The sequence below is a fragment of the Curcuma longa genome, chromosome 3 (genome assembly GCF_044706935.1).
Source record: "Curcuma longa cultivar G26 ecotype Majalengka, Jawa Barat chromosome 3, ITB_CL_G26_1.1, whole genome shotgun sequence".
Classification (NCBI taxonomy): Eukaryota; Viridiplantae; Streptophyta; class Magnoliopsida; order Zingiberales; family Zingiberaceae; genus Curcuma; species Curcuma longa.
In genome coordinates this window covers 1,380,912-1,403,292 of record NC_133863.1, presented here as the reverse complement: position 1 = coordinate 1,403,292, position 22,381 = coordinate 1,380,912, and the positions used below count along the sequence as shown (strand labels likewise).

At 39.0% G+C, this 22,381-nt stretch overlaps 3 protein-coding genes and 1 pseudogene across 5 annotated transcripts; all 4 read right to left on the bottom strand.

Annotated features, from left to right (window-relative positions):
- Positions 1 to 2,854: 2,854 nt before the first annotated feature.
- LOC141824061 (sugar transport protein MST6-like) lies at positions 2,855 to 5,181 on the bottom strand. Its single transcript, XM_074711293.1, has 4 exons — positions 5,005 to 5,181; positions 4,600 to 4,922; positions 3,572 to 4,201; positions 2,855 to 3,480 (listed from the first exon to the last, which is right to left on the bottom strand). Exons 1-4 carry the CDS (start codon positions 5,135 to 5,137, stop codon positions 3,010 to 3,012), a joined length of 1,557 nt encoding a protein of 518 aa, XP_074567394.1. The 5' UTR covers positions 5,138 to 5,181; the 3' UTR covers positions 2,855 to 3,009.
- A 1,752-nt stretch (positions 5,182 to 6,933) lies between these two features.
- LOC141825629 (F-box protein At1g61340-like) lies at positions 6,934 to 8,383 on the bottom strand. The gene is made up of 4 exons (XM_074713014.1): positions 8,237 to 8,383; positions 7,592 to 7,883; positions 7,436 to 7,510; positions 6,934 to 7,345 (listed from the first exon to the last, which is right to left on the bottom strand). The coding sequence occupies exons 2-4, from the start codon at positions 7,862 to 7,864 to the stop codon at positions 7,163 to 7,165; spliced, it is 531 nt and encodes a 176-aa protein (XP_074569115.1). The 5' UTR covers positions 7,865 to 7,883; positions 8,237 to 8,383; the 3' UTR covers positions 6,934 to 7,162.
- Positions 8,384 to 11,685: 3,302 nt separating this feature from the next.
- On the bottom strand, positions 11,686 to 12,165 carry LOC141825758 (uncharacterized; annotated as a pseudogene).
- A 330-nt stretch (positions 12,166 to 12,495) lies between these two features.
- On the bottom strand, positions 12,496 to 20,135 carry LOC141823420 (protein STRUBBELIG-RECEPTOR FAMILY 3-like). 3 transcript variants are annotated; one of them, XM_074710699.1, is made up of 17 exons: positions 19,932 to 20,135; positions 19,083 to 19,214; positions 18,691 to 18,820; positions 18,546 to 18,617; positions 18,331 to 18,396; positions 18,167 to 18,238; positions 18,011 to 18,082; positions 17,851 to 17,922; positions 17,704 to 17,769; positions 16,409 to 16,474; positions 15,810 to 16,204; positions 15,372 to 15,721; positions 14,666 to 14,934; positions 14,441 to 14,579; positions 13,648 to 13,787; positions 13,421 to 13,577; positions 12,496 to 12,980 (listed from the first exon to the last, which is right to left on the bottom strand). In XM_074710699.1, the coding sequence occupies exons 2-17, from the start codon at positions 19,192 to 19,194 to the stop codon at positions 12,894 to 12,896; spliced, it is 2,265 nt and encodes a 754-aa protein (XP_074566800.1). In that variant the 5' UTR covers positions 19,195 to 19,214; positions 19,932 to 20,135; the 3' UTR covers positions 12,496 to 12,893. The 3 variants fall into 3 exon arrangements, with proteins under 3 accessions (XP_074566800.1, XP_074566801.1, XP_074566803.1); XM_074710700.1 differs by lacking the exon at positions 19,932 to 20,135 and adding an exon at positions 19,826 to 19,845; XM_074710702.1 differs by lacking the exon at positions 18,546 to 18,617.
- Between the last annotated feature and the right edge of the window lie 2,246 nt (positions 20,136 to 22,381).

The window sequence follows — 22,381 nt, the reverse complement described above, 5'->3', positions numbered from 1 at the left end:
GAATGAAGCAGTACCATGGAAAATACAGCTGTCAGATTGTCTTTCGCTAGTGCCGCATTATAAAAATATTTAAATATTTTATAAAATTTTTTATATAATATATACGTTATTAAATTAAATAACCTCAAGCAAGATGAATATACTTTGATTTTCTTCATTTCTAATAATTATTAAAAAAATATTTTTTATGAGTTCTATTCTCTCAAAAATATAAATCAACTTTTTTTGACTTATATTGTGTAAGTTTTTAACAAGTTCCTTTCTTAATAACTTTTTGATGATAAATTATTTTAAGTATTTTATACAAATGAGTGTGGTGTGAAAACAAACTTTCTAATAGTTAGTATCAAAGTCAAATTTTCACCATTCAACATCTATAAACTCGTGTATTAGAGGAGCAAAGCAATGCATATAAGGCAAGTGCAATATGGCTAACACAAGGGAGGTGGAAGAATTTTCTAACTTAATATGATATGGTTTTAAATGTTAATGGTTTTGGAATTAAAAGAAGAAAAAATTATAATTTTCATAATTTTTAACTCGGATATTACAACGAGACATGATTTAGACAAATCAAAGCTCTTTTGAATATCTATATTTATTATAAGGTGGAACTCATAATAATCTGATTTCAAATCCATCAGACATCGTTTAATACCTTTTCGAACACTCTGAATATTATTATTATTAGTGATTTTTTATTTTTAGGATTCAAGGGTGTTTTATCTTTCATAAGTTAGGATTTTATTTTAAGATCAGCATGTTTGGTTGTTTTGAGACCGTTTTGTTGATTAATAATATTTTTGTCATCTACTTCTGTGAGAATGATGAGTTTGCTTTCCCTAATCCTTGATATTGATTTTTTTAGAATGTTGCTTTCGGTATTCATGCGTAAATCAACGGATTCAATAATTTCTACTACGTAAGTTGGTATCAGAACTGAATTAATCTTGTGTCATCATGTCACCGAAGAGATAGTTACGTGTTGACAAGGTTCATAACATTTATGAATGTGATATGTAGCAATGAGTTCGAGAGATAATTGATGAACAAATGGAATTGATTGTGAATCAACTAACAGAGGAACTCTCGTCCAACGCAATAATGATCATCAAATCAACTCAAAAGAAGAAGAGGAGGACACTTATGAAGAAGAGGTTTCTCGCAGGCGACACAAAACATTACTAGAGGAGGATTGCATGTGTTGGGAGGCAGGTATGAGAACTCAACTTCCTAAGATTCACGGCAACCTACAACCTAAGAAGTTTCCGGATTGACTAGCCTCTGTAGAGGAAATTTTAAATTTTAAAGAGGTGTCCGAAAGCAAACGTGTGCCCTTAGTTACGATCAGTTTGCGTGGGAGGGCGACTGCATGGTGGCAACAACATGGGAAATTGATTCAAAATACATTGGGTAAGAATGTATAGTAAGGGTATGGTATAATGGTAAAGCAGTTGACTTGATGAATTGATTACAGAAGGGTCATAAAACAATACATCTAAAATTGAGAAAGAAATCAATGGATACATTTTTTAAAGTATAGAATCGTATTTAATTTTGATATAATATGGTTCAATGATATGTGATGTGTAAATATGCGAAAATGTCATTACTCAGACATAGTGATGATCACATATTAATAAGATAAAGTAAATAAATAGTCTGGAGACATAAAATCTTGGTTAATATATATATTTAACTGTCCATTTTTAAGAAATACATTAAACAGTTCGTTCGATTGCTCGGGCTTTAGAACGGCAATTGTATTTCTTTAAGCTTTGTGGCCCATTAACTTGCTCATTCAAACCCCGTATATAATTAATAATAAAAAATTAATCAATTTATTTTAATTATTTCATCAACTCGTTCCCTTTTCTTCATGGAATTAAAATCTTATCCACAATCCAAATTCTTGGATAGAATCTAACCTTTCCCCAACCATATTTGAAGCCAAGTCCACAAAATATATGAATGCACGGTCTAGAAAGTAGAAGAAAGATTTAACAACTTTCTTTAACGTGATGTTATTAACTAGATTTCACATGCAATAATTAGAGAAGGCCATTAAGTCTCAGGGTGCTGGAATTTAAGCCACTTCTCAAACCAAGGATTAAACTTTACAGCTCACGTCCAGTCGACTAGATTCTATCCACAATCTTATCCAAACCAAACCCACAAATTAATTAAGATCCTTAAATGCGACTTGTGACTAAATCTTCTCAACCTGTATCTTGCCTTTGTTTTCCAACTTTTCATGATCATCAACAATTGGATGCAGGAGCTGATGGAGTCGCTAGCTTTCGGCTATGGAATGTGAAAACATCGTCAACTAACTTTCAGAATTAATTAAGGACATGCGAAACTCATAATTTGAATAACAACCATTTTATTTAATTAAAATAGATATTTTTGCTTAGTTATAAATAAAAAAAAATAGAATGCATGCACTTGCTTTGTTTTTTTAATAAATAATAATTTATTATTATGTAAAGTTGTTTTTGAGAATTATCTGCAAATGATATAGACTTTAAAATTAAAGTGTGAAACGATATATTTCAAAAAATTAATTTAATTTGTAGCACGAGCATGGGAATAACCCTATTATTATTAGTCATGCACGTACTTGCAGAATAAGCTTTCTTTTCAAATAGGAAATTAAGAGCCATTATTATGACAAAACTGGATAGAACTTTTGAGAAAAGTATTCAGAGAATTGTGGAGGATAAGAGTGAAGAAGATAGGCGATGTATCGACTAAAAGGCAATCAACAAATCTTCACTTTTATGTAGGCACAATTCTCCCATGCATTTTTTAGCATCAACGTGATGAGCGACAATCCCAGACACGATTAATATATAGTCTCGAATGAAACACGAGCATATATATTTACATTAGATCATGATCAGAACAGATACAACCAGCCAAGCCTTACAGTTACAGCCCCTTCAGTAAGCCCCCAAACTATAGCTATATAACGATAGAAGTAGTAGCTCTCAGCGGAACACTTTGCTAAAATTCGGAATTGGGTTTGCCCATCTCGACATTAGTGCCTACGTGAATGTCAGCATCAGAAATGAATCTGCTCCAAAACCAGTGGCCTTTCCAGACAAGCACCATCTCTTCAATCGGCACGTTTTTGGTCTCCGGGAGGAAGACGGCGATGAAGGCGGTCATGATGACCACCCACCCGGAGAAGAAGTAGAAGATACCGAACTTGAAGTGGCAGAGCATGGTGAGGAAGGCTTGAGCAATGACAAAGGTGAAGAACATGTTGACGGAAACGTTGATGCTCTGCCCCGCCGACCTGATCTCAAGAGGAAATATCTCGCTAGGAACCAGCCATCCAAGCGGACCCCAAGACCAAGCAAACCCCATCACGTAGATACAAACAAAGAGGACCAGAAAACCGGCGTAGATCTTTGGAATGTGCCTCTCTCCACTGGTTCCCAGTGTGATTGCCATTAAAGTTCCGATCACACACTGCAATCAAAATTAAGTATCGATCTCTCTGAGTTATACAGAATATTTAAGGATACAGAAATGCAATGGGTGATGTGATCTATTAATGTACCTGACTTATGAACATTTGAAGCCCACCCTCCATGAAAAGCTTTCTTCGGCCGAGCTTGTCGACCGTGAAAATGGATACGAAGGTGGCGACCATGTTTACGGCTCCTATGATGACGGCCGACACGAGAGTAGCGTCATCGTCGAAACCCATTGCCTTGAAGAGCTCAGGGGCGTAGAACATGATCACATTGATGCCGGTCACCTGCTGGAAGAAGGGGATGAGGATGGCCATTGTGAGCTGCGGACGGTACTTTCTCTGGGTGATGTTAACCCACGGGTGCTTCACGAGCTTTGACTCCTCGCTGGCCACGACAAGGTCGTTGTACTCGTCGAGGATGTCGTCGGTGCCGCGAATGCGCCGGAGCATCTTCTTGGCCTGCTCGGAGTGACCGCGCTCGATGAGGGAGTTGGGCGTGTCGGGCAAGAAGAGTGCGCCGATGGTGACGATGGCGGCGGGGACGGCGGCGAGTGCGAGGCTGACGCGCCACCCCCAGCGGCCCTTGATCTTGCCGGTGCCGTAGTTGATGAGGTTGGCGCAGAGGATTCCCAACGTGATCATCAGTTGGAATCCGATATTGAGCATGCCACGAAGGCGCGCTGGAGCCATTTCCGAGAGATAAACTGGAACAGACTGCAAAATAAACAAAAAGAGAGGATATATCACAACAAAAACTGGAATGAATGACTAGTCTTGTCCTGCCAAGAAAATAAAAGATTCCCAATGTTGATTGATGCCAACTCTTTACTAACCACAATTGTACGCTAATGTTGTATATCAATCAAACAGTTGCGCGAAAGCTAATAAAACAAACCAACAGAAATCGAGCCACAAAATAATTTTTTAAAAAAGGGAAAAATATCGCTGATCGGTGGGAAAAGGGATGACGCAAAAAGTTGCTCTTGGATTCACTTGGTTTCACGCCTTTTTTGCTTGTTTCCAGTTCTTTCAGTTTCACAGTGTCCAAAAGTGTTGGAAAAGTGAGCAAAAGTGTAAAGGTTTCTTGTTCGCCCAAGACGATGGAGACCGACCTGATTGGCAAAGCCGACGCCGATTCCGAGGAGGATGCGTCCAAGGATGAGCATGAGCACATTCTGGGCGGCTCCATTGAGCGCGGCGCCGACGAGGAAAGTGACCCCTCCGCCGAGCATAGACCACCTGCGCCCGAACACCCTCGTCACCGTCGAAGCGAAGAAGGAGGCGATGAGCGCCGCCAGGTACAGCGACGACGTGAAGGTCGTCAGCAGCTGGCTGTCGAACGTGCAGTACTTGTTGTTGCTGGTGTCCCGTATCTTTTTCTGGAACACGTCGGGGAAGAACTTCTCCAGGAACGAGTTCATCTGAGTTACTCCACCTACCCAACCCCCCAACACCATCATATCCAAACTATTCAAGCAGACATAGAGACCATTAATAAACATCAAATATATGCTCACCGGAGATGCCGAGGTCGTAGCCGAAGATGAGACCGCCGGTGGCGGCGACGACACAAGTGAAGAAGACGTAAACGGTAAGGTTGCCCGGGTACTCCTTGCCACCGCCAGAGTGGACTATCGCGCCGCCCGCCATCGCTTCCGCTAATCACACAAGACTCCAATAGCAGAGGAATAGAAGAAGAGGCTCAAGGTGGATGCGAGACGGTAGGAGGAAGCGGGTTTAAATTGAGAAGGTGGGAAGCGTCGTTGGCTATCGAGCCAATCCGCGTACCGATATGGAACGGCAAATAGCAGCCGTTGATTTAGACATTAGAAACCGGTATAATGAGTGATTTTTATGGCCATCAGCTGTGTTGTTTCTCAGTCTTATCCTCTTTCGCATTTAATTGTGTCACGCTCACTGATTCGACTCGTTGGATACGATTTAAGATATCGTTTGTGGAAAATTGCATCGGACTGAAGAGTTGATAATTATCAAAATTACAACAAAGCATACGTATTTTTAAATAAAGCACGTATATTTGTAAATGTTATTTTAAGTTTCGTTGCAGATTTTCTTATATCACTCCTTCACTTATGTGACGTACGTATTTATTTATTCAATTCAGAGGTATTTAATGGTACCATAACCATTGGAGCCCTGCCATTAATTACGAGGAAAAATGGAAAATTGAATTGTTGGAGTGAATTGAATATTGTTTCTTCTGAAATGGAATCGCTACAGCAAAAGTCTAGACCCAGGCCCACATGGCTAAGGACAAGACATAACGTTGACTTGATTGGTCTCCAAGTCAACCAAGAAAACCGCCCATCTCATTTTCAACAAATAATCAATTTACCTGAATTATAGTACGCACACGAAGTGCTTTTGATATTTTAATATTAACAAATCTAAAAAAACAATTTTTTCCTTTTTGAAAATTAATTGCAAAAAATAATTATTCTATTTTTTTTTTTTGCATCTCAATATTTATTTTAACAGTCATGAAGCACTCCGGTGAGGCCCACTGACCATCTTTCGCTGGACCCTACTCTACTCCAATGCAGGCATTCGGCCCTGGCCTAGCTCTATCGTTTTCGAGCATAAACTTCAAACACGCTCAGCCTTTATTGCAGTAGTAGTGGTAAGAAGAACAATAATAGTTGATTTAGATTGTAGTTTTCTTGTTTGCGTTATACATGGACGATCAATGGTTTAGTTTACTAGACTGTTCGCTCAGAAGACCTTAAAACAAATTCCTTGCGCCATAATTGAAGACTAATTTTACAAACTATATTTCTGAAATGTTTAGAAGCATCATATGGAGACGGCATTGATGCGTGGTCAATACCTATAGCTGGTCTGATATCCTTGTTCCGTTTGTCTTCGTCTTCGTATCGATATTCATTCGTTCATTTCCTTCCTCCTCTGCCAGAACTCATAAATGGAGCAATTCTATAGAATGAACGATCACTCTCCCCAGTGGAAATGGTTGGTTAATGATCTCCTAGCTTTTTCAAGAGCCTTGTGGCACAAAATCTACACTGGCATCCATCATCATGTTCCTGCTAGCTTTATCATGCATGGCGGGAGTTGCATCAATTTCAGGTTTGTGAATGCTATGCACGGAGAATCCACCAAGTGCATGCAAAGTTTTATCTCATTATATTGCTTATTAGCAAGCATTGGTCAGTCTATTTTAGAACCTAATTTATCGCAACAATGCCTCGTAAACCCAACAATTTAAGAGCATCCTTTGAATTAGGCAGTCACCGGCATTACCAATTCAGATATTATTTTCTGTAATGTATGCAAACTCTGGCATGCATGCTCACAATGAATTTCATCACATTCTACGCAGAAAAAAGTATCTGAAAAATAACTGCAAGAATCATGTTATATATATATATATATATATATATATATATGCTAACTTTAAGGAGCATTATTACATGACAAGAAGGGGTAATCCTCTTCTTTATTACTCATATAAATGGGTTCATAAGTAACATAAAGCCATTCCTCTTCAATGAAGGAGTTGAAGTTGGCTTGGAGTAATATAACACTTTACCTGTGTACCTATATGGCCTTTACAAACCAAATCATGAAATTACTAATCTGTGTGAGGGAACGTGTGTAGACCTACAGATTGTTTGCACACAATTTGATCATTCATCCTCACGAGGGGAAGAGAACTGCAGTGATACTCGCAAGGCTTAAAGCACTGAGCCTTGATCTAGTAACCCTATGTCGTATCGGCGCATTTTGAATCTCTTCTTCGTGGCTATCGGCATCGTCCTTGAAGACACACTTTGAAATTGGAGTGGCAAAAGCAAAATGCATCTCTTTAGCCATTGATGTCTGAAATGAAGTTACCAAAAATTAAGTTAGCAAACTGTGGAATTAGGAAGATTGTAAAAGGCTTAGGATGCATAAAGGAATGACACTCACAGCTTGACTCAGAGTCTTGGATAGCAAGAGGAGTTGGCTTAGGTCACTATGATCGACCTTACATAATATTCTTACCTAGAAGAAGATTATAATGTCAAATATTAGAATTCGAGTAAGATGATTCGTTTCCAAGGAAACAAGAAACTGAATGAGTACCAGAACATCTGTAGGCAGTGCCTCCAAGTGATTCGATCTCTCCATTGTCGATCTTCTGCACAGCTTCTTAGGGGACGATGAACCGCATTGAGAGGAAAAATCTGCAGACTTGGATAAAACAACTCTCTTTCTCCCCAAAGTGCTTGTGCTACGAACAAATTTTACCCCAGCAGGAATAGATTCTTCTGCCGAACCCAAATAGTTGGAACAAACAGGGCTCGGCGAGGATGATAATAGAACCGATTGTGCTTCCTGAACATCTCTCGCTGCCATTTTCGCCTCAATTTCCACTCTACAAACCCGAAGACGGAAACTAGAATTTTTCAGGTAAATTGAAGGAAAAGAATAAATCCTACACAAAAATCTTATCACGGAGTCCTGGAAACTGAAAAGGCTCAAATATTAAATCGTAAAAAATCTCCGCGTTCATCTTCACAGGACAAAAAACTCAAAAGACAATAACTTAAAGAAAGATTTTAGAAACTAAATACAACGGTAGCCTCGGTTGGAGATGAAAAGGGAAAATTATATCTCAAAATTTAGAGAATAAAAGAAAAAAAAAATCAATACCAATAGGAACCAATAGAACGAGTCCACAAAGAGCTATCAATTTTTTTTTTAAATACAGGAATAAATTGAACTTACCTGATGGCAACCAAGAAGAAGAAATATAATACTTCAAAGACAAAGAGCGACGGAATCCTTGTTCTCCACGAGCCCTAGGAAAATCGTAAACTCTCCTCTCCTCAATCTAGATGAGGAAGGTTTCGGATTTTTCGTATTTAAAAAGATTTTTTTTTTGCCTCGGAAACTGTCCGGAGTCGCAGCAAAAGATGAGCAAAAATATCTGACAAAATAATACATGAAAAATCGGATCGAACGTGGATCTTTTAAAATATTTGGGCTTTCCCGCCTTCCGACCGCCCACGACCGGACCCACCAATGGGTATCCGAGGCGCACGTGGCGAGATCGCGACGGTGGGAGAACTAGCCGTTGGGACGACGGGTCTATTGTGGCGGCGCGTTGTTGGCGGACAGAGAGGTTAAAATTAGATACGCTGACCTGGTTAGCATGTCGGTAGCCGACGGCGGCGACCACGTCTGTAGCTTGTGAAACACGCTACGGTATTGAGACCCAACGCGTTCCATCACCGACGACACGGTTTGGCCCACGACGGGCCCAATATGGCTCGAGATTTGGTCCGTTGTCAGCCCAACGAAATTCATGTATAGGTCTGAAGTCTGGACCAACATGGTTCGTAAATCAATGACACGGTTCATTAGACAAAAAGAAATGATAGACGGATGAAAATACAGTATAAAATTCTAACATGACACACTATAGACCTGTGTCTTACCTCCATGTAATATGAAATTTCATAACATGACACAAATTCCTAATGCCCGTGTTTATATTAAGAATTTGCTACTGCCATGTTAATCTGTTAGGTTAGATCATCATGAGACAATGTTCATATAAATGAAGTTCATCATTTTTTTACCACCATCAGTTGGGTAATTGGCTTTGTGCAACAACCCTTTAAACCGTGAGTCCTTAGAATTAGAAAAAGTCTCCATAGAGGGGCCATGTTAAATGCAAGATGGCCTAATGTGTCATGTGCCTCAGGGTTTTCATGTGCCATTGTCCAAGGGTTTTTTCACATTGATAATTGTCAAAGGTCTTGTACTCGAGGAGAAGTTTAGCTTAATGATTTCCTTGTGAGTGGGCCGAGCTAGGGTTTAGAGTCACTTCTTGTTGCCTCTTCAGGTTAGGGGGAGCATGGTTGAGTGCATATTTTGGTCCTTTGTTCTTATCTGATCGAGTTGAGATCAAATCTTGGTGTGAATTGAAGTTCCAATTTTTGTTCAGGTTCAATTGGTCTAAACATTTTGGTGCCCCATGCAAGTTCATATTTTTACGTTCAAATTTTTCATGATAACATAGTAATTAGCCCATCTAGTCTCCCAACACCCTCCATGAAAATCAAACATTGTTGGCGATCTAACAGTTGGATTGAGTTAGTTAGTTTGACAATGAGTCTAGGATTCAAATCGGTGGAGCTCAATATAACGACATGAATCTTGTTCCATTTATATTCTCAACATATCCTTTTGATTATTAAGGTATGCCTTCGGGTACTAAATATATCCTTTTTGATATTATCGTTATCATTTTAATTTTATCAGTCGTAAAGTTATCTTTTCAGATATTAATACACTTTTTTATGTAAGTTTATCTTTACAGATAAGAGTATTAAGGTTGAGATAGAGATAAAATATTTTTTTTTAAAACGATATTATTTTTATTATTTATCAATAATCGCCTATCAAGTGTCTTGAAATAAGAATATTTTAAATTTTAAATCCTAATAACTTTCCAAAGAAAAGAGTTCAAGGAGTGAATTTTTTTTCATGTCTTGAGGAATGAAAAGTCACTCCAAAAAAAGAAAATTCTTCTAGAGATGAAAAGACTGTCTTTTAAATTAATTAATCAATAATTAAATTTGCGAATTAATTGATTAATTATTTAATTAATAAAATTTGCTATCGCATATATTAATTAATCATTTAATTAATTAATATTGCTGTATGAAACGATTAATTTTTTATTAATCAATTAATTTTCTCAATTAATTAATTAATCTTGAATCATTCAGTAATTCTTTTGCAATTAAATTTTAAAAATTATTTTTGATTTCACACCCCTTCAATTCAATATATATATATGAATTAACATTCATCCATATTCAAGTTAGCATTTATGTATTCATGTTTATAAATCTAACTCGTATACGAATTAAATTTTATTCGATCATACCGTACTAATTCTTTATTGGACATTAATTTTTTATTCACTTAAAAAATTAATTTATGACAGTCTACTTGTGAAATAACCATTTTGTTCCTATTCAATTTATTGGCTATGAAAATCAATTTTCCAACAATGATAACAGGTAATTATCATAGCTTTATATTTAAAAAAACAAAACAAAAGAATGACTGAAAGTAGATTGTAAGTCTACATATCTTAATTAAGAGGGTGATTGGTCCAGCCTAAAGATTTGGAAATTTCAGAATTTAATCTCCAAAATACGGTATAAATAACTAATAAATGTTATTCCAAGGACAGATGTGCCATAAATAAGTTTTGATTTTTTTTTTATAAAAAAATTGATTGTTCATTCTGTACGATTGAAACCATGATGAATATATGAATGGCCGTAGACGTTAGTTTGGATGAATAAAATTATTAATAGAGTCCGAGTTCATAAATTTTTGATAAAAAGCCAGAGAAGAGAAAAAGATCTGCAGTAAAACACATATCGAAAATAAATAAAACTGATTCTTCATCTCGTACAATTAGACATCATGATACGTGAATGCATGGACTGAAAATGTTAGAATGGATGAACAAAATTATTTACGAAGTCTGTTTTTTAAAATTTGGAGAAAATGTAAAATCGTTCCAAAACTTCTTAGAAAGCGTTCTCTGATTAGATAAAACATGTGTCAGCATCGGAGTTATAGTCTAAAAGTAAATACAAAGCTTATTCTTATAATAGAAAAGAATTATTTATATTTCATGATTCCAATGATCCGTTCGATTTCATCAAGATTTAATTTTTATCTAATTCATCATAATCAATTCAATCAATCGTATCTCAGAAATAAAGAACTATCTTCAACAAGATAGAGAGGTTGAGCAAAAGATATTTGTGGCAGGAGATCATTTATGTAGAGATCTTAGTTCGACGGCACACTGGATTGCGTTGACTTTCGACGTTGCATCAAAGGGCAAGATTTTGGTGTCCGCGTTGGAATCCTCGCGTGTGACGGCTGCACGCCAGCGCTTCACAGCTCACGCCAACGACAGAATGTGACGCCTATTCAAGCATCTGCGGAAACAATTAACGGATAACGCTCGCACCACGCACGGACAGAGACCGAGCAACAGAAACTGCCCAGTCTCCTCTGGTATTACGTTTTTTTTTCTCAAATGAATCAAATTTAAATTAATGCGACGGCGCCGGAGAAGAGTGTAATTCCGGTAGATGAAAATATTGTCGAACGTACTATCAGTCTATTTGCAGGTTAATTAGCATTGTACATAAATCAAAAGGCAATGAAGCAAACTCTGGATAATTAGTTGTAGTACGATCTGAGGAGGGCGCCGCAGAAGGTGCAGATGATGGCCCGCCAGCTCCTGCGGTGCACCGGCACGTAGCAGAAGCGCGTGGCCGTCTCCATGTCCGCCACCCGCGCGCACGCCCCGCACCGCGAGCAGATCCCCGCCGCCGGCTTGGTGCTCCTCACCCTCCGGCGCCGGTCTACCAGAAAGCACCACACCACCATCGGTTTCAGGCTTCGAGTTCACCCGCTTCCTGTTCGATGAAATGCTCGGGAGAAATTGAGGGACTCATTGTAAAGAGACGGAGCAGGGTAGGTAGGAGGAGGAGGAGACGTTGGGAGTTGGGGACCGCCGGGCGTGAGGCATCATGACACCAGCGTGGGCGGCTCCATCTCATTAAGAGCGGGGTCCGACCCTGAGCCACAGGCTACGGAACTTGCCTCGCATTTACACCGGCCAACTATTGTTGATAGCCGTCCAACTCGATCTTTGCCTATCATGCAATTTGTTGCTGTGTGATTTCTCTATTCACGTCCGAGTGAATTAACTGAACTAGTTGGTGTTGCTTGGTTATCTCGTGGTAGAGTCGGTGATGAAATGGACGTTGACGTTGTTGCTTGTTTTTGTTTGTCCCGTGGGATTTGGTTAGGAGATCGATACCTTTACAGTTGAGGGTTTCAGATAAGGATGAGGATGAAGCAACTTGATTAACAACCTTTTCAAAACACCTGATTCCAAATCCACCGGACAATTCTTTCTCTTAAAAAATCAAGCTAGAATTTTATCCGACATTGTTGGAAGAAAACTGGAAACAACATTTTTTTCCAATAGAATTACAGATTCAATTCAGACCCATAAACCAATGGGATACATTGGGTTTAAGCAGACAAATTTGCCCTGCTAGTCAACAGTTTGCTCTTACAGCTTCCATTCCATATCAATGAAAAGAAATACTTTACATCACACAGCTAATATGCTTATTCTACTCAGAATAATACGAGGGGATCTACAATCAAGGTCCCTCCAGAACCCCAATCTTTCCAAGGGCGGGCACCAGTCTCACCGCCATGTCGGCAAAACTGCAATAATGTATGTACAATCAACAGAGCAATCAAGCAGCCACCTTCTCATGCTTTTATGATAGATTTTCCACTTTTTACAATAGACAGGAACTCAATTTCTTGCAGCCTTCAAATCCTTAATCATGCGAATGAGATCCTGAACAACCTCAGAGATTGCCGGTCGGAACTCTGGTACTTGCTGAGGAACAGAATATCGGGTTAAAACAGTATGCATACAAGTATTGTTGTTGCATACACTACTATCAACAATGTTTGGATTCCAAACTTGTATACATGTGGTAAGAGTACTTGCGTCGTGGCTTAAATTTACATGAACTTAGTCCATTTTCAATCAATTATATGCTTGGGATTCAACATATCTATTTGTATTCCAGATTAATGTATGATATTAGAGGCGCTAAAGCGAGACAAACCATGGCATGTGCAAGAAGATAAGCATTCTAAATTAGATTGGATGTAAGTATATTTCAGCAATCAATCAAAAATCAAGGTTTAAAACATCAAAACTCCAAGAGTTAAATTCTCATGGCTAGGAGTATGAAAAGCCACTTACAACCAACAACCAGACAACATTTGTTGAGGGAAGTGGGTCAATGGCACAAGATGTTTGAAAAGTACCTGAATGCAGCTGCTTATAATGTCAGCAAAGCAGGACAGCGATTTCTCAGAATACCTTCCAGCTAAAGAAGGATCCACCATCCTTTTTAAATCATTGATATCATATAGCTGAGAACTAGCCCATCTTACAAGATGTTGTTCAGCACGAGGACGTGTACTGTGAGAAACAGGAATATTACATGATTGTCTGAAATGGATTGATCGGAAGTCATCACAGGGCATTTTACCTATCATATGGCTTGTGACCAGTGAGAAGCTCTAGCATGATAACTCCAAAACTGTACACATCACTCCTGTCAGTATATTCTCCACCGTCAGTGACCTCAGGGGCTTCATAACTGTACAATGTACACATTCGACCTGACAACTGGAAGAAGACAACACCAACACTTATACACTATTTGATGCATCTAAGTTTTACTTTCATTTCACAGTAACAATGCCTCTATAAAGTGTATAAATTGCAAATCTATAAAAAAGGATTAGGCTTTAGTTGTCGATGAATTATAATGAGTTAATATATTCAGTACATGTGAAGCTCATATAATTTCCAGGTTGATTATTCAGGAAAACCTTTCAAAGTTGTCCTTATTCAGACAGGATCAAAATTTGCTCTGCAACACTTACTCTTGTCCAGCCTAGAGTCACCTTAGCTAAATATCGAAACTAAGTGATAGAAGACTGCTCAATTGGCAAACTCAGGTTAATCCACCTTGACAGACAAATCTAACATTACATGTGAGTTATGACTGCTCAATTGGCAAATGTGGACTAGTCCTTCTTGGCATATATATCTAACCTTATAAATGAGCTATGGGTTGGCATATGCATCCTTCTTCACAAGGCTGACAATCTAAATGCTGTGTTTTTAAATATGTTCTAGGGAAGCACAAAATAGGCAAAAAAAAAAAGTTAGTAATGTAGTTTCCTTTTAGCATATATCTAAAAGCTAAATGCTTGCCATAAAACAATTTTCCTCCATGGCTAATAAGAATATAAACTAGAATTATCTGAAATTACCTGAATCACTGAGTTGGATGACATTAGTGAAGACAAACCACATTCTGTAACACGTACAGCAAGCATATCATTAATGAGAATATTGGCCGGTTCAAAATTTTGATGCACAAGTGGTGGTTGGCAACCATAGTGAAGGTACCTGAAACACAACATGTGTGATTCTCAGTCCGTGAATTTAGGATTCTTGTGTAGCATATTCAAGGATTGACAAAACTTTCCACTTACTCTAATGCCCTTGCTACTCCAAGGGCTACCCCAAGTCGAGCCCCCCATGATAGTTTACCATTGAGATCATCTCCAACATGAATTACATAATCTAAGGTCTTCTTGCTGAAGTGCTTGTAGACAAGTAGACGCTGATCAAACTCTGCACAATACCCAACTAGCTCAGCAATGTTAGGATGCCTTAGTTCAGAGATGGTTAGAACCAGCTCTAAAAAGTCATCAACTGGGATTCTTGAGTTCACGTTGTCAAGCTTCAGTACCTCTAATAGCTGTAACCAAGAATCATATTAGTAATCAGGATACCAAAAAATGTCTCCTAATATAGAACTATCATATGATGGAGTTTTAAAAAATTGGCAAAGCATGCAATCAAGGAACGGTCAACAGCGTGCATCCAAAATACTGTAAGTCAAAAAGTTCAAAGACACACATATGACACAATATAATCATCTGAAAACTGTGAACACTCAAAATAAACAATATTTCAGAAATGATTTGGTTAAACTGAGAAGCTTTAGTCTCTTCTATATTCTAAGCAATAGACTCGAGAAGATTTAGATATATTGTTTAAAGCTTTTTCATTTATACCAAGAGTACATAAGTGTGTAGAGCATCAGTGTGCAGAATTTTCGTGTCAGCTAATTTGTAAACTTGGCAACCCTTATAGCCCAAAATGGTCAAGGTTTTGTTATACAGTCTTTCGTACCTTTCCGTCAGAAAGCTCCGCAAGGTAAACCTTGCCCAACATACCATCTCTGACCAGATTTTGTTCATTAAAATAATTTGTGTATTGTTGAAGCTCAGCAACAGAAAAGGATGTAGCAGATGTTGGGGGAATGTTTATTTGAGAAGTGCTAACATGTCTACCGGGAGCAATTGGCTTCACAACAAATTTTTCAACACGAGGCAATTGTGGTGGTGGTGGTGGTGGTGGTGGCGGTGGCGGCAGCAGCAGCAGGGGAGGAGGTGGGGGCGGGGTAATAATTAGATTGGTCTCTCTCATATCAATTTTGTGCTTATTCTCCTTCTCTTCATCATTGTGATCCACTTTAGCAACTGAAAAAAAAAGCATCCCAGAGCAAGATTTCAAATTTAAATCCATAAAACCAGAATCTCCACAGTAACAGTAGCACAAAACTCTTACATTGGCCAACTGTATTGTTTGTCTTTGCAGAATGCTCTTCACTTATAGGCTCATTGAACCTTCTTCCTGTGATTCCTGCTTGGCTCTTCACCAATTGATCATGGTTTGACTTCCGCTCTTGATGTTTTGATATACAAAATATGATGAGCAGGATAATGACAATAGCTATGATGACAGAAACAACAACATATACAACAACTTTCAAAGTTGACATTTTTCCATTGTTCCCACTGCCAGAATTTTCTTGACTGGATGCTTCATTCGAAGAGTTTGTATGCTTGGTATCAGGAATTTGGGATCCTGAATGATGAGGTGGTGATGCAGAATGGGGCGGAGCAGACTGATGTGGAGCCACTGATGGTGCAATAGAAGTGTTGAAGGGGTTCCCATCTTTTCTGGAATAGCCATACTACTTAGATGATTCATTGTAAAAATACACATGCACAGTTGCAAAAATATCTAGTGTTCAAATCCTTAGGCAGTTCAGAAACCAAAAACAAAATTTACTTGTAATCTGGTACATTAGAATTTTAATTGCTTAATGCTCTAAACAGATACTGCATTTACCATATGATATCAAATAATATAATGATCCTTACTTGAAATTTGGAATATCTAATAGCTTCTCGGGGATTGGTCCCGAAAATAGATTATTTTCTATGTTCCTGTCATGCCAAATTGAGAAACACAGTCAGTAAGAAAGCAGAACAAGAGAGGATACTGCATCATAAATAGTAAGCGGTTAGGAGTTACTGTTAAGAGCTTCTGCACTGTGAAAAAAGGAAAAATATTCCTTTTCCTAGGATCCCCTTTTGATTTTCAACTAAAATAACCTTGATTAGTTATGTATTTTTTTCATCACTAACTCTCACTTATATTGGACTTCTTTCTTTTTTAAAAAATCATAAAAAAATCGTCTTCTTCTAAATTATAAAACTAGTTTTTTGATTCGCAAAATCATCATTTCTGCTTATTTAAAATAATTCCTCTCCTTTTCTATTTGAAAATTGCCAACCCTGACTTAGTAGAGGTAAAATGTACTGATATTGCGGAGAGTCTTGTTGGTCATGTTTTGACGTCTACAATCAAGCGGTTGCTTTTCTTGGTTGAAAGCAATGAGTGTTGTCTCACAAGGTTGATTTCCTAGCCATAGCCCATGAAAATGCCAATCTCTTCATAGTATATGTAGATGTTCTTTTTCAATTTCATATAAAGGAATGAGAGCATGATTGAAATTGAGAAGGCAGAGAGTTGAATGAAAGGCCAAGGCAAGAATTTGAAGTTGCAACTAGAACTAATATTGGAGACATTGAAGATCCTCATAAGATTTTCTCCATCAGCTTGAAACAAGGCGGGATGATTCTAGGGGCTGTAGTATGAGGTGTGTATAGAGGCCATGGAGAAGGTGACATCAATTGGAGAGGTGAGCTTATAAGGAGGAATACATAACCAAGAAATAAATAAAAATAAAAGGATAAGGTGTAGAGGAGGAAGGTGATACGAACAGAAAGAAAGCAGGAGGTAGTGGAAGAAAGTATTGTCAAGGAGCGGACCTGTGCTAACACATGAAATTCGCCCACCTCCTATGGAGAGTAAAGTAAAAAGGAACTAACCCTAGGGGAGGACTGCATCTAGTATGAAGTTGAGAGGCAAAATATTGTAAATTCATTAAAGGAGAACTATTAGAAGACATATAGAATACTTAGACATAACACCCAATAACTAATAGTTGGAACAGCCACAGCAAGAAGATGATGACACTAAATATCTCACATGACTAAACTTAGACTCATCTAACTAATTCTTGGCATAACCCTAGGAGTATAAATTGACCAAACAAGAAGAAAGAAATTTTTTTAAAAAATATATATATCAGAGATTCAAGTGGAATTACAAATCCTTGAGAGGAAGATCTTCCAACACATTTAGTAAGCCGGAGAGCTGATTATTCTGCATGTGACTACAAAAAAGTAATCATCAAATTTATATCACTCTCAAAAGAGTTAAGAGAAATAATCTTATGCATTCAAATGAGACTCACAGTGTAGTCAAAGATGATAAGTTTCCCATTGAGGCCGGTAATGGGCCACTGAAATTATTAAAGGAAAGATGCCTGCTTGAAAATTGACATGTTACTCATTAATAACAAAGGATAAACAGAAAACATGAATAGATAAGTGAAATACAAAACCCCAACCCACAAGTTTATTAGACCAGTGAGAGAGCTAAAGGCATCTGGCAGATCACCACTCAATTTATTGTTATTAATCGACCTGAACAGCACAAAGGCCACCAATGAAATTGAGACTAACAAATGAAACACAAGATCAATTGTGTAAAACGAAACAGCACATTACATGTCTGTCAGAAGGGTTAACTTTGATAAGGAATCTGGAATGCTGCCTGTGAATTGATTAGCTGAAAGAAAACTGTCCCAGGGCAAATCATGCAGATCATCACAGAATACGAGCAATCTATGGAAACAAGAAATGCTAGACACATAGTATCAGTTAAAACATACAATGTGCGCAGGGTAAGAGGAAGATTTCTTGGTATGCCTCCACCAATGTTGTTGTTACTCAGATCTCTACAACCAAAAGTAGCAAGCAAGCAAAGATCAATATACAGATTCTAGATGATGGCTTAAGCTTTGAGAAATGAACTGAATGAATTGGAGACTGAGACTGTAGTTTCTCATGCTAACAGAAAAATGAAATTCAACCAACTATGACTAACATTGTAATTATTGAAGAAAAATTGCCTAGACCATCACCCAGTTGTCCTCCAAGATTTGCAGCATTGATAATTCTATCAAAATAAGGTCATTAAGATAAGAATGTAAGATTCTTCAATTGGATAACTTAGGAGAAAATTACCGTACATTGCAGTTATGTTTGAGTTAACACATTGAACGCCTTGCCAATTCTCTGTGCAGGGGTCTCCTCCATTTGGAACCCATCCAGGAAGAGGAGGTGAACCCAGTGCAACGTAGAAGTCATTTATAGCAGCAACTAAGAAAAAAAATGTAGCAATAGTAACTGCATATCAAGAAATTCAACATAGATGGTGCATTGCATTTGCAATCTACATGCATAAAATTTAGGTGCTTCTACCTACCACAAGTATAAACAACCGTTCTAATACATATAATTCAACTATGTATGTGATGCATCAAGCACAATTGCACACGACAAAGAACAGGGACAAATAGAGCCTATAGTCAGTTAGAAAAAACAAGGACAATTTTGAGAAGGAAAACAAAACTTAGCATACCGTCCCGTTCATCAGTGAATGAGTGGCAATGTGACGAAACAAAAATCACGACCAGACAAACCCACAAGATGACCTTTGAATTCATGTCATTCACTTGGGCAAATATCACCATGAAACATCAAACTTCCAATTCTGATGAGATAAACAAAGCAACAAACATTAGAATTATAACAGGTTGATAGGGGGTAAAAAGGTTGAAGCTTCTTTACAGCATTCAAGATGCTTAACTTTCTGCTTCAAACTTAAATAGAGCGACTTAAGAGGAAAATTTTAAAACAACAAAGCCACACCATTCGTCATCTAGAGGAATGTTCTTGCATTGTTAACAATTCGCACATACAATACCTTTTTCCACTTGTAGTAACAAACAAAAAAATTAGAAGGAGCCTAACTCTTCCTCTCCTAAGTGATCTCCATGCTACTCGTTACTAAAAGAGGAAGAATATGATAATAAAAAATCCAGAATATATTAAAACTGCTAAAGAGAAAAGAAAAACTTTGACGAACAAATGGAAACTGAAACCTTACTTCCAAAGCGAAAGAAACAATGCAAAGAAAAACAATCATCAACTCTTTCTGCTGCTCTAACAAGCCGCCAGACCTAAAATCCACAGCAAGAACCACAATACTGCCGCAGACCAAACAAAAAGCCCCAGCTTTCTCTCATAAAATCACCATATTGGAAACCAAAACAAAATGATCGATTCGAAAAGCCTAGCAAAAAAATCCAACTCGACCATCACCTCCAGAATGCAGCTCCGCGATAACCAACAAAAGCAAGTCATACAAGCAAAAATAAATAAATAAATAAAAGGTAACACAAAAGCAAAGAGAGCGGGCGGCTCCAACCTCAGCGAGGACCTGGTCGAGGGCTGACTGCCGTCTCCAACAAGCCTTAGCGGCTAAGTGTCCACCAAGTCGTCAGATTTCGACGATAAACATAAAGAAAAGTAAGGAGTAAAAGCCAAAAGCAAGAAAGAGAGAAAGCAAGGAGGCAGTAGAAGGGGACGGCGAACACATGACGGCACGGGATGCTGCTTTTCCTCGCGATCCCATCCCACTCCCGCACCACTACGCTCTCATTTTAAAATTGACGAAGAAGTAATAAATTCACCGAATCTAATTCCATTTCATTTATCCACCAATATAAAATTCAAATCAATTCTCTCTCACACACACGCACACACGTTTCGATGGATGCCAAATTACGAGTGATTAAGTCGTTAATATGATTGCTTTTCTATTCCATCTAAGATCTTCGTGGACTCCAAATTGGTCTGCTCTCAGAAAGTCGCGTTGCTTTCACGGAACATCCATCGAAATAAACACTAAAAAATTTGATCTTTTGCAAAAAAAAATCAACTAAATCAATATTTTGTCGGACCATGGCTTCTGCACAATTTGAGCCACGATACAAGACTAATCAATATTTACTCAGAACGCGAGTGAATGGAGAATCATGGATATACAATTCTTCATTTATTTTTGCTGTGATCAGTAGTACTTCACTCAATTAGCTTTCTTGTTTTGAAGTCCATGAAAACTGAGCGTGATGCCATAGCAACTGGCTTCAACCCTATACCTTTAATGATTTGGCATCTGCTGAAATTCTTCTGTTTCTGTTCTAAGCAAAAGCAAATGAAGTGCTGCATACGCTAAATTGTCAAATTCCATCAGAAAAAAATTGGCTGCGAATGTCGAGTACAAATTTAGCCTTTTGCATTCAGGGTAAATGAAAGAAATGAAAATTGATAGCAGCGATATCTTCTCCTCTGCAGACAGCGGTAACTTACGCTAGTCAAGCAGCGCCGCCGGACCTCTGATTCGACCAGGCGAGGATGTCGTTGTGAACCACGACGGCGTTCTCGTCGGGCTCGCCCTGCAGCTCAGGGGTGCCCCGGACGGAGCGAAATAAGGCGAAGCGGTCGCGGGCGGCGGCTACCAGGTCGGAGACGAAGGCGCGGAGGCCTTCGGCGCGGCCGTGGGCGGGGAGCTCGAGGAAGAAGCAAGCGAAGCCGTGCAAGGCGAAGATAGAGGTGGATTGGAAGGACTAGTTGATGTCGTTGCCGTAGCCATGATCACGCAACACTGCACCACAAGCTGGTGAATAGTTTGAGGCCGCGAGGGGAGGTGAAACAAGGAACTGGTGGAGTGGATGCCGCCGGCGGTGTGGTAGTCAGCCTCGTCGGCTGGAACGCCGCCTCAAAAATGGCGGCAAGGTTGACTCTTATCACGCGTCGCCGCCATAGCGAAATAGCCTCTATACTGGCAGTTGATTGCGTTGACCGCGTGCGGTGGCAGGGGAAGGGATCGGTTTCTGTACATTGTCGCCCTGTTACTCAGTTTCATTACGAAATGATAGTGATCTAACATTTTATTATTATTATTATCATCATCAGGAATTATAGGCTAACTATATGCAAACATCACACTGCAGAAGTGAGAATGTGTAATTAAAAGTGAAGAAAATTGACTCCGTCAAACTAAAAAGAATGCAATTCTCTATCTGGTGAACTATTCCACTGATGAATAACATTTTCACAATTGCTATCAACAGATTTGAGCTGCTGCTCAGCAAACTGGGAATCAGATTGGAGTTAACTCCGCTCAAAATTCTCAGAGAGATCGGAGAAGATTTAATTAATCAAAGAATGAATGTAAGCGATAAATAGAAAGGAGGCTGCGATCGATCTAAAGAAACGAGCATGCCTACTCCAAGGACATCTTCGAGAGCGGACTTGGCGTGGGACGGAAGAACCACGTCCTCAGCCCTGGCAAAGGAGTTGGCGGGCGCGTCGGAGGAGGGTGGAGTGCCCGCCGGATCACCTCCCGGTTGGCCGACTGGTTTCCGTCGGATGCAAGAGAATAGGCGGGCGGTCTCCGCCCTGTGGAAGTTGTTCGCGACCGTCGAGGAGACCTGGACGACGGAGCACCCCCTCGTCCTCTTACCCTCGGCGACTGCGCCACCAGTGCGCCGCCCGCGCCGGGAGGTGTGTGGCTTTCCTCGCCGGAGTGAATGAGCTCCATGTGTTGCTGCTGTAGTTGTTGTTGCTGCTAGTAGTTGTTGTTGTCTTCAAGAAGGAAATGGCGGTTGATCCTTTATATGTACATGGAGCTGCGCGTCCATTGTTCATACGCGAAGGGGAGAAGTGGTCCTCCAACGCCTCGCCGCACCTTTTGACCTTTGAATAGGCCGGCTTTGAAAGTTGACCAACGAAGAGCCCAGGAGGTGATGCCACGTAAGTTGACATGTTCATCGATGTGCATGATAACAAGTCAAAAGGTCTTTGGGCTAAAAA

What these genes read in the sequence shown, in the direction of transcription:
- LOC141824061 (XM_074711293.1), bottom strand. Translation starts at nt 5,137, where the DNA reads ATGGCGGGCGGCGCGATAGTCCACTCTGGCGGTGGCAAGGAGTACCCG. An exon ending in GCGTCGGCTTTGCCAATCAG is followed by an intron (nt 4,202 to 4,599) that starts GTCGGTCTCCAT and finishes TTTATTTTGCAG; the next exon opens with TCTGTTCCAGTTTATCTCTC. An exon ending in TTCAAATGTTCATAAGTCAG is followed by an intron (nt 3,481 to 3,571) that starts GTACATTAATAG and finishes TTTTGATTGCAG; the next exon opens with TGTGTGATCGGAACTTTAAT.
- LOC141825629 (XM_074713014.1), bottom strand. Translation starts at nt 7,864, where the DNA reads ATGGCAGCGAGAGATGTTCAGGAAGCACAATCGGTTCTATTATCATCC. An exon ending in CACTGCCTACAGATGTTCTG is followed by an intron (nt 7,511 to 7,591) that starts GTACTCATTCAG and finishes ATCTTCTTCTAG; the next exon opens with GTAAGAATATTATGTAAGGT. An exon ending in CCAAGACTCTGAGTCAAGCT is followed by an intron (nt 7,346 to 7,435) that starts GTGAGTGTCATT and finishes ACTTCATTTCAG; the next exon opens with ACATCAATGGCTAAAGAGAT.
- LOC141823420 (XM_074710699.1), bottom strand. Translation starts at nt 19,194, where the DNA reads ATGGTGATATTTGCCCAAGTGAATGACATGAATTCAAAGGTCATCTTG. An exon ending in CTCACTGGTCTAATAAACTT is followed by an intron (nt 17,923 to 18,010) that starts GTGGGTTGGGGT and finishes ATTTTCAAGCAG; the next exon opens with GCATCTTTCCTTTAATAATT. An exon ending in CATCCAACTCAGTGATTCAG is followed by an intron (nt 13,788 to 14,440) that starts GTAATTTCAGAT and finishes GTCTTCTTCCAG; the next exon opens with TTGTCAGGTCGAATGTGTAC.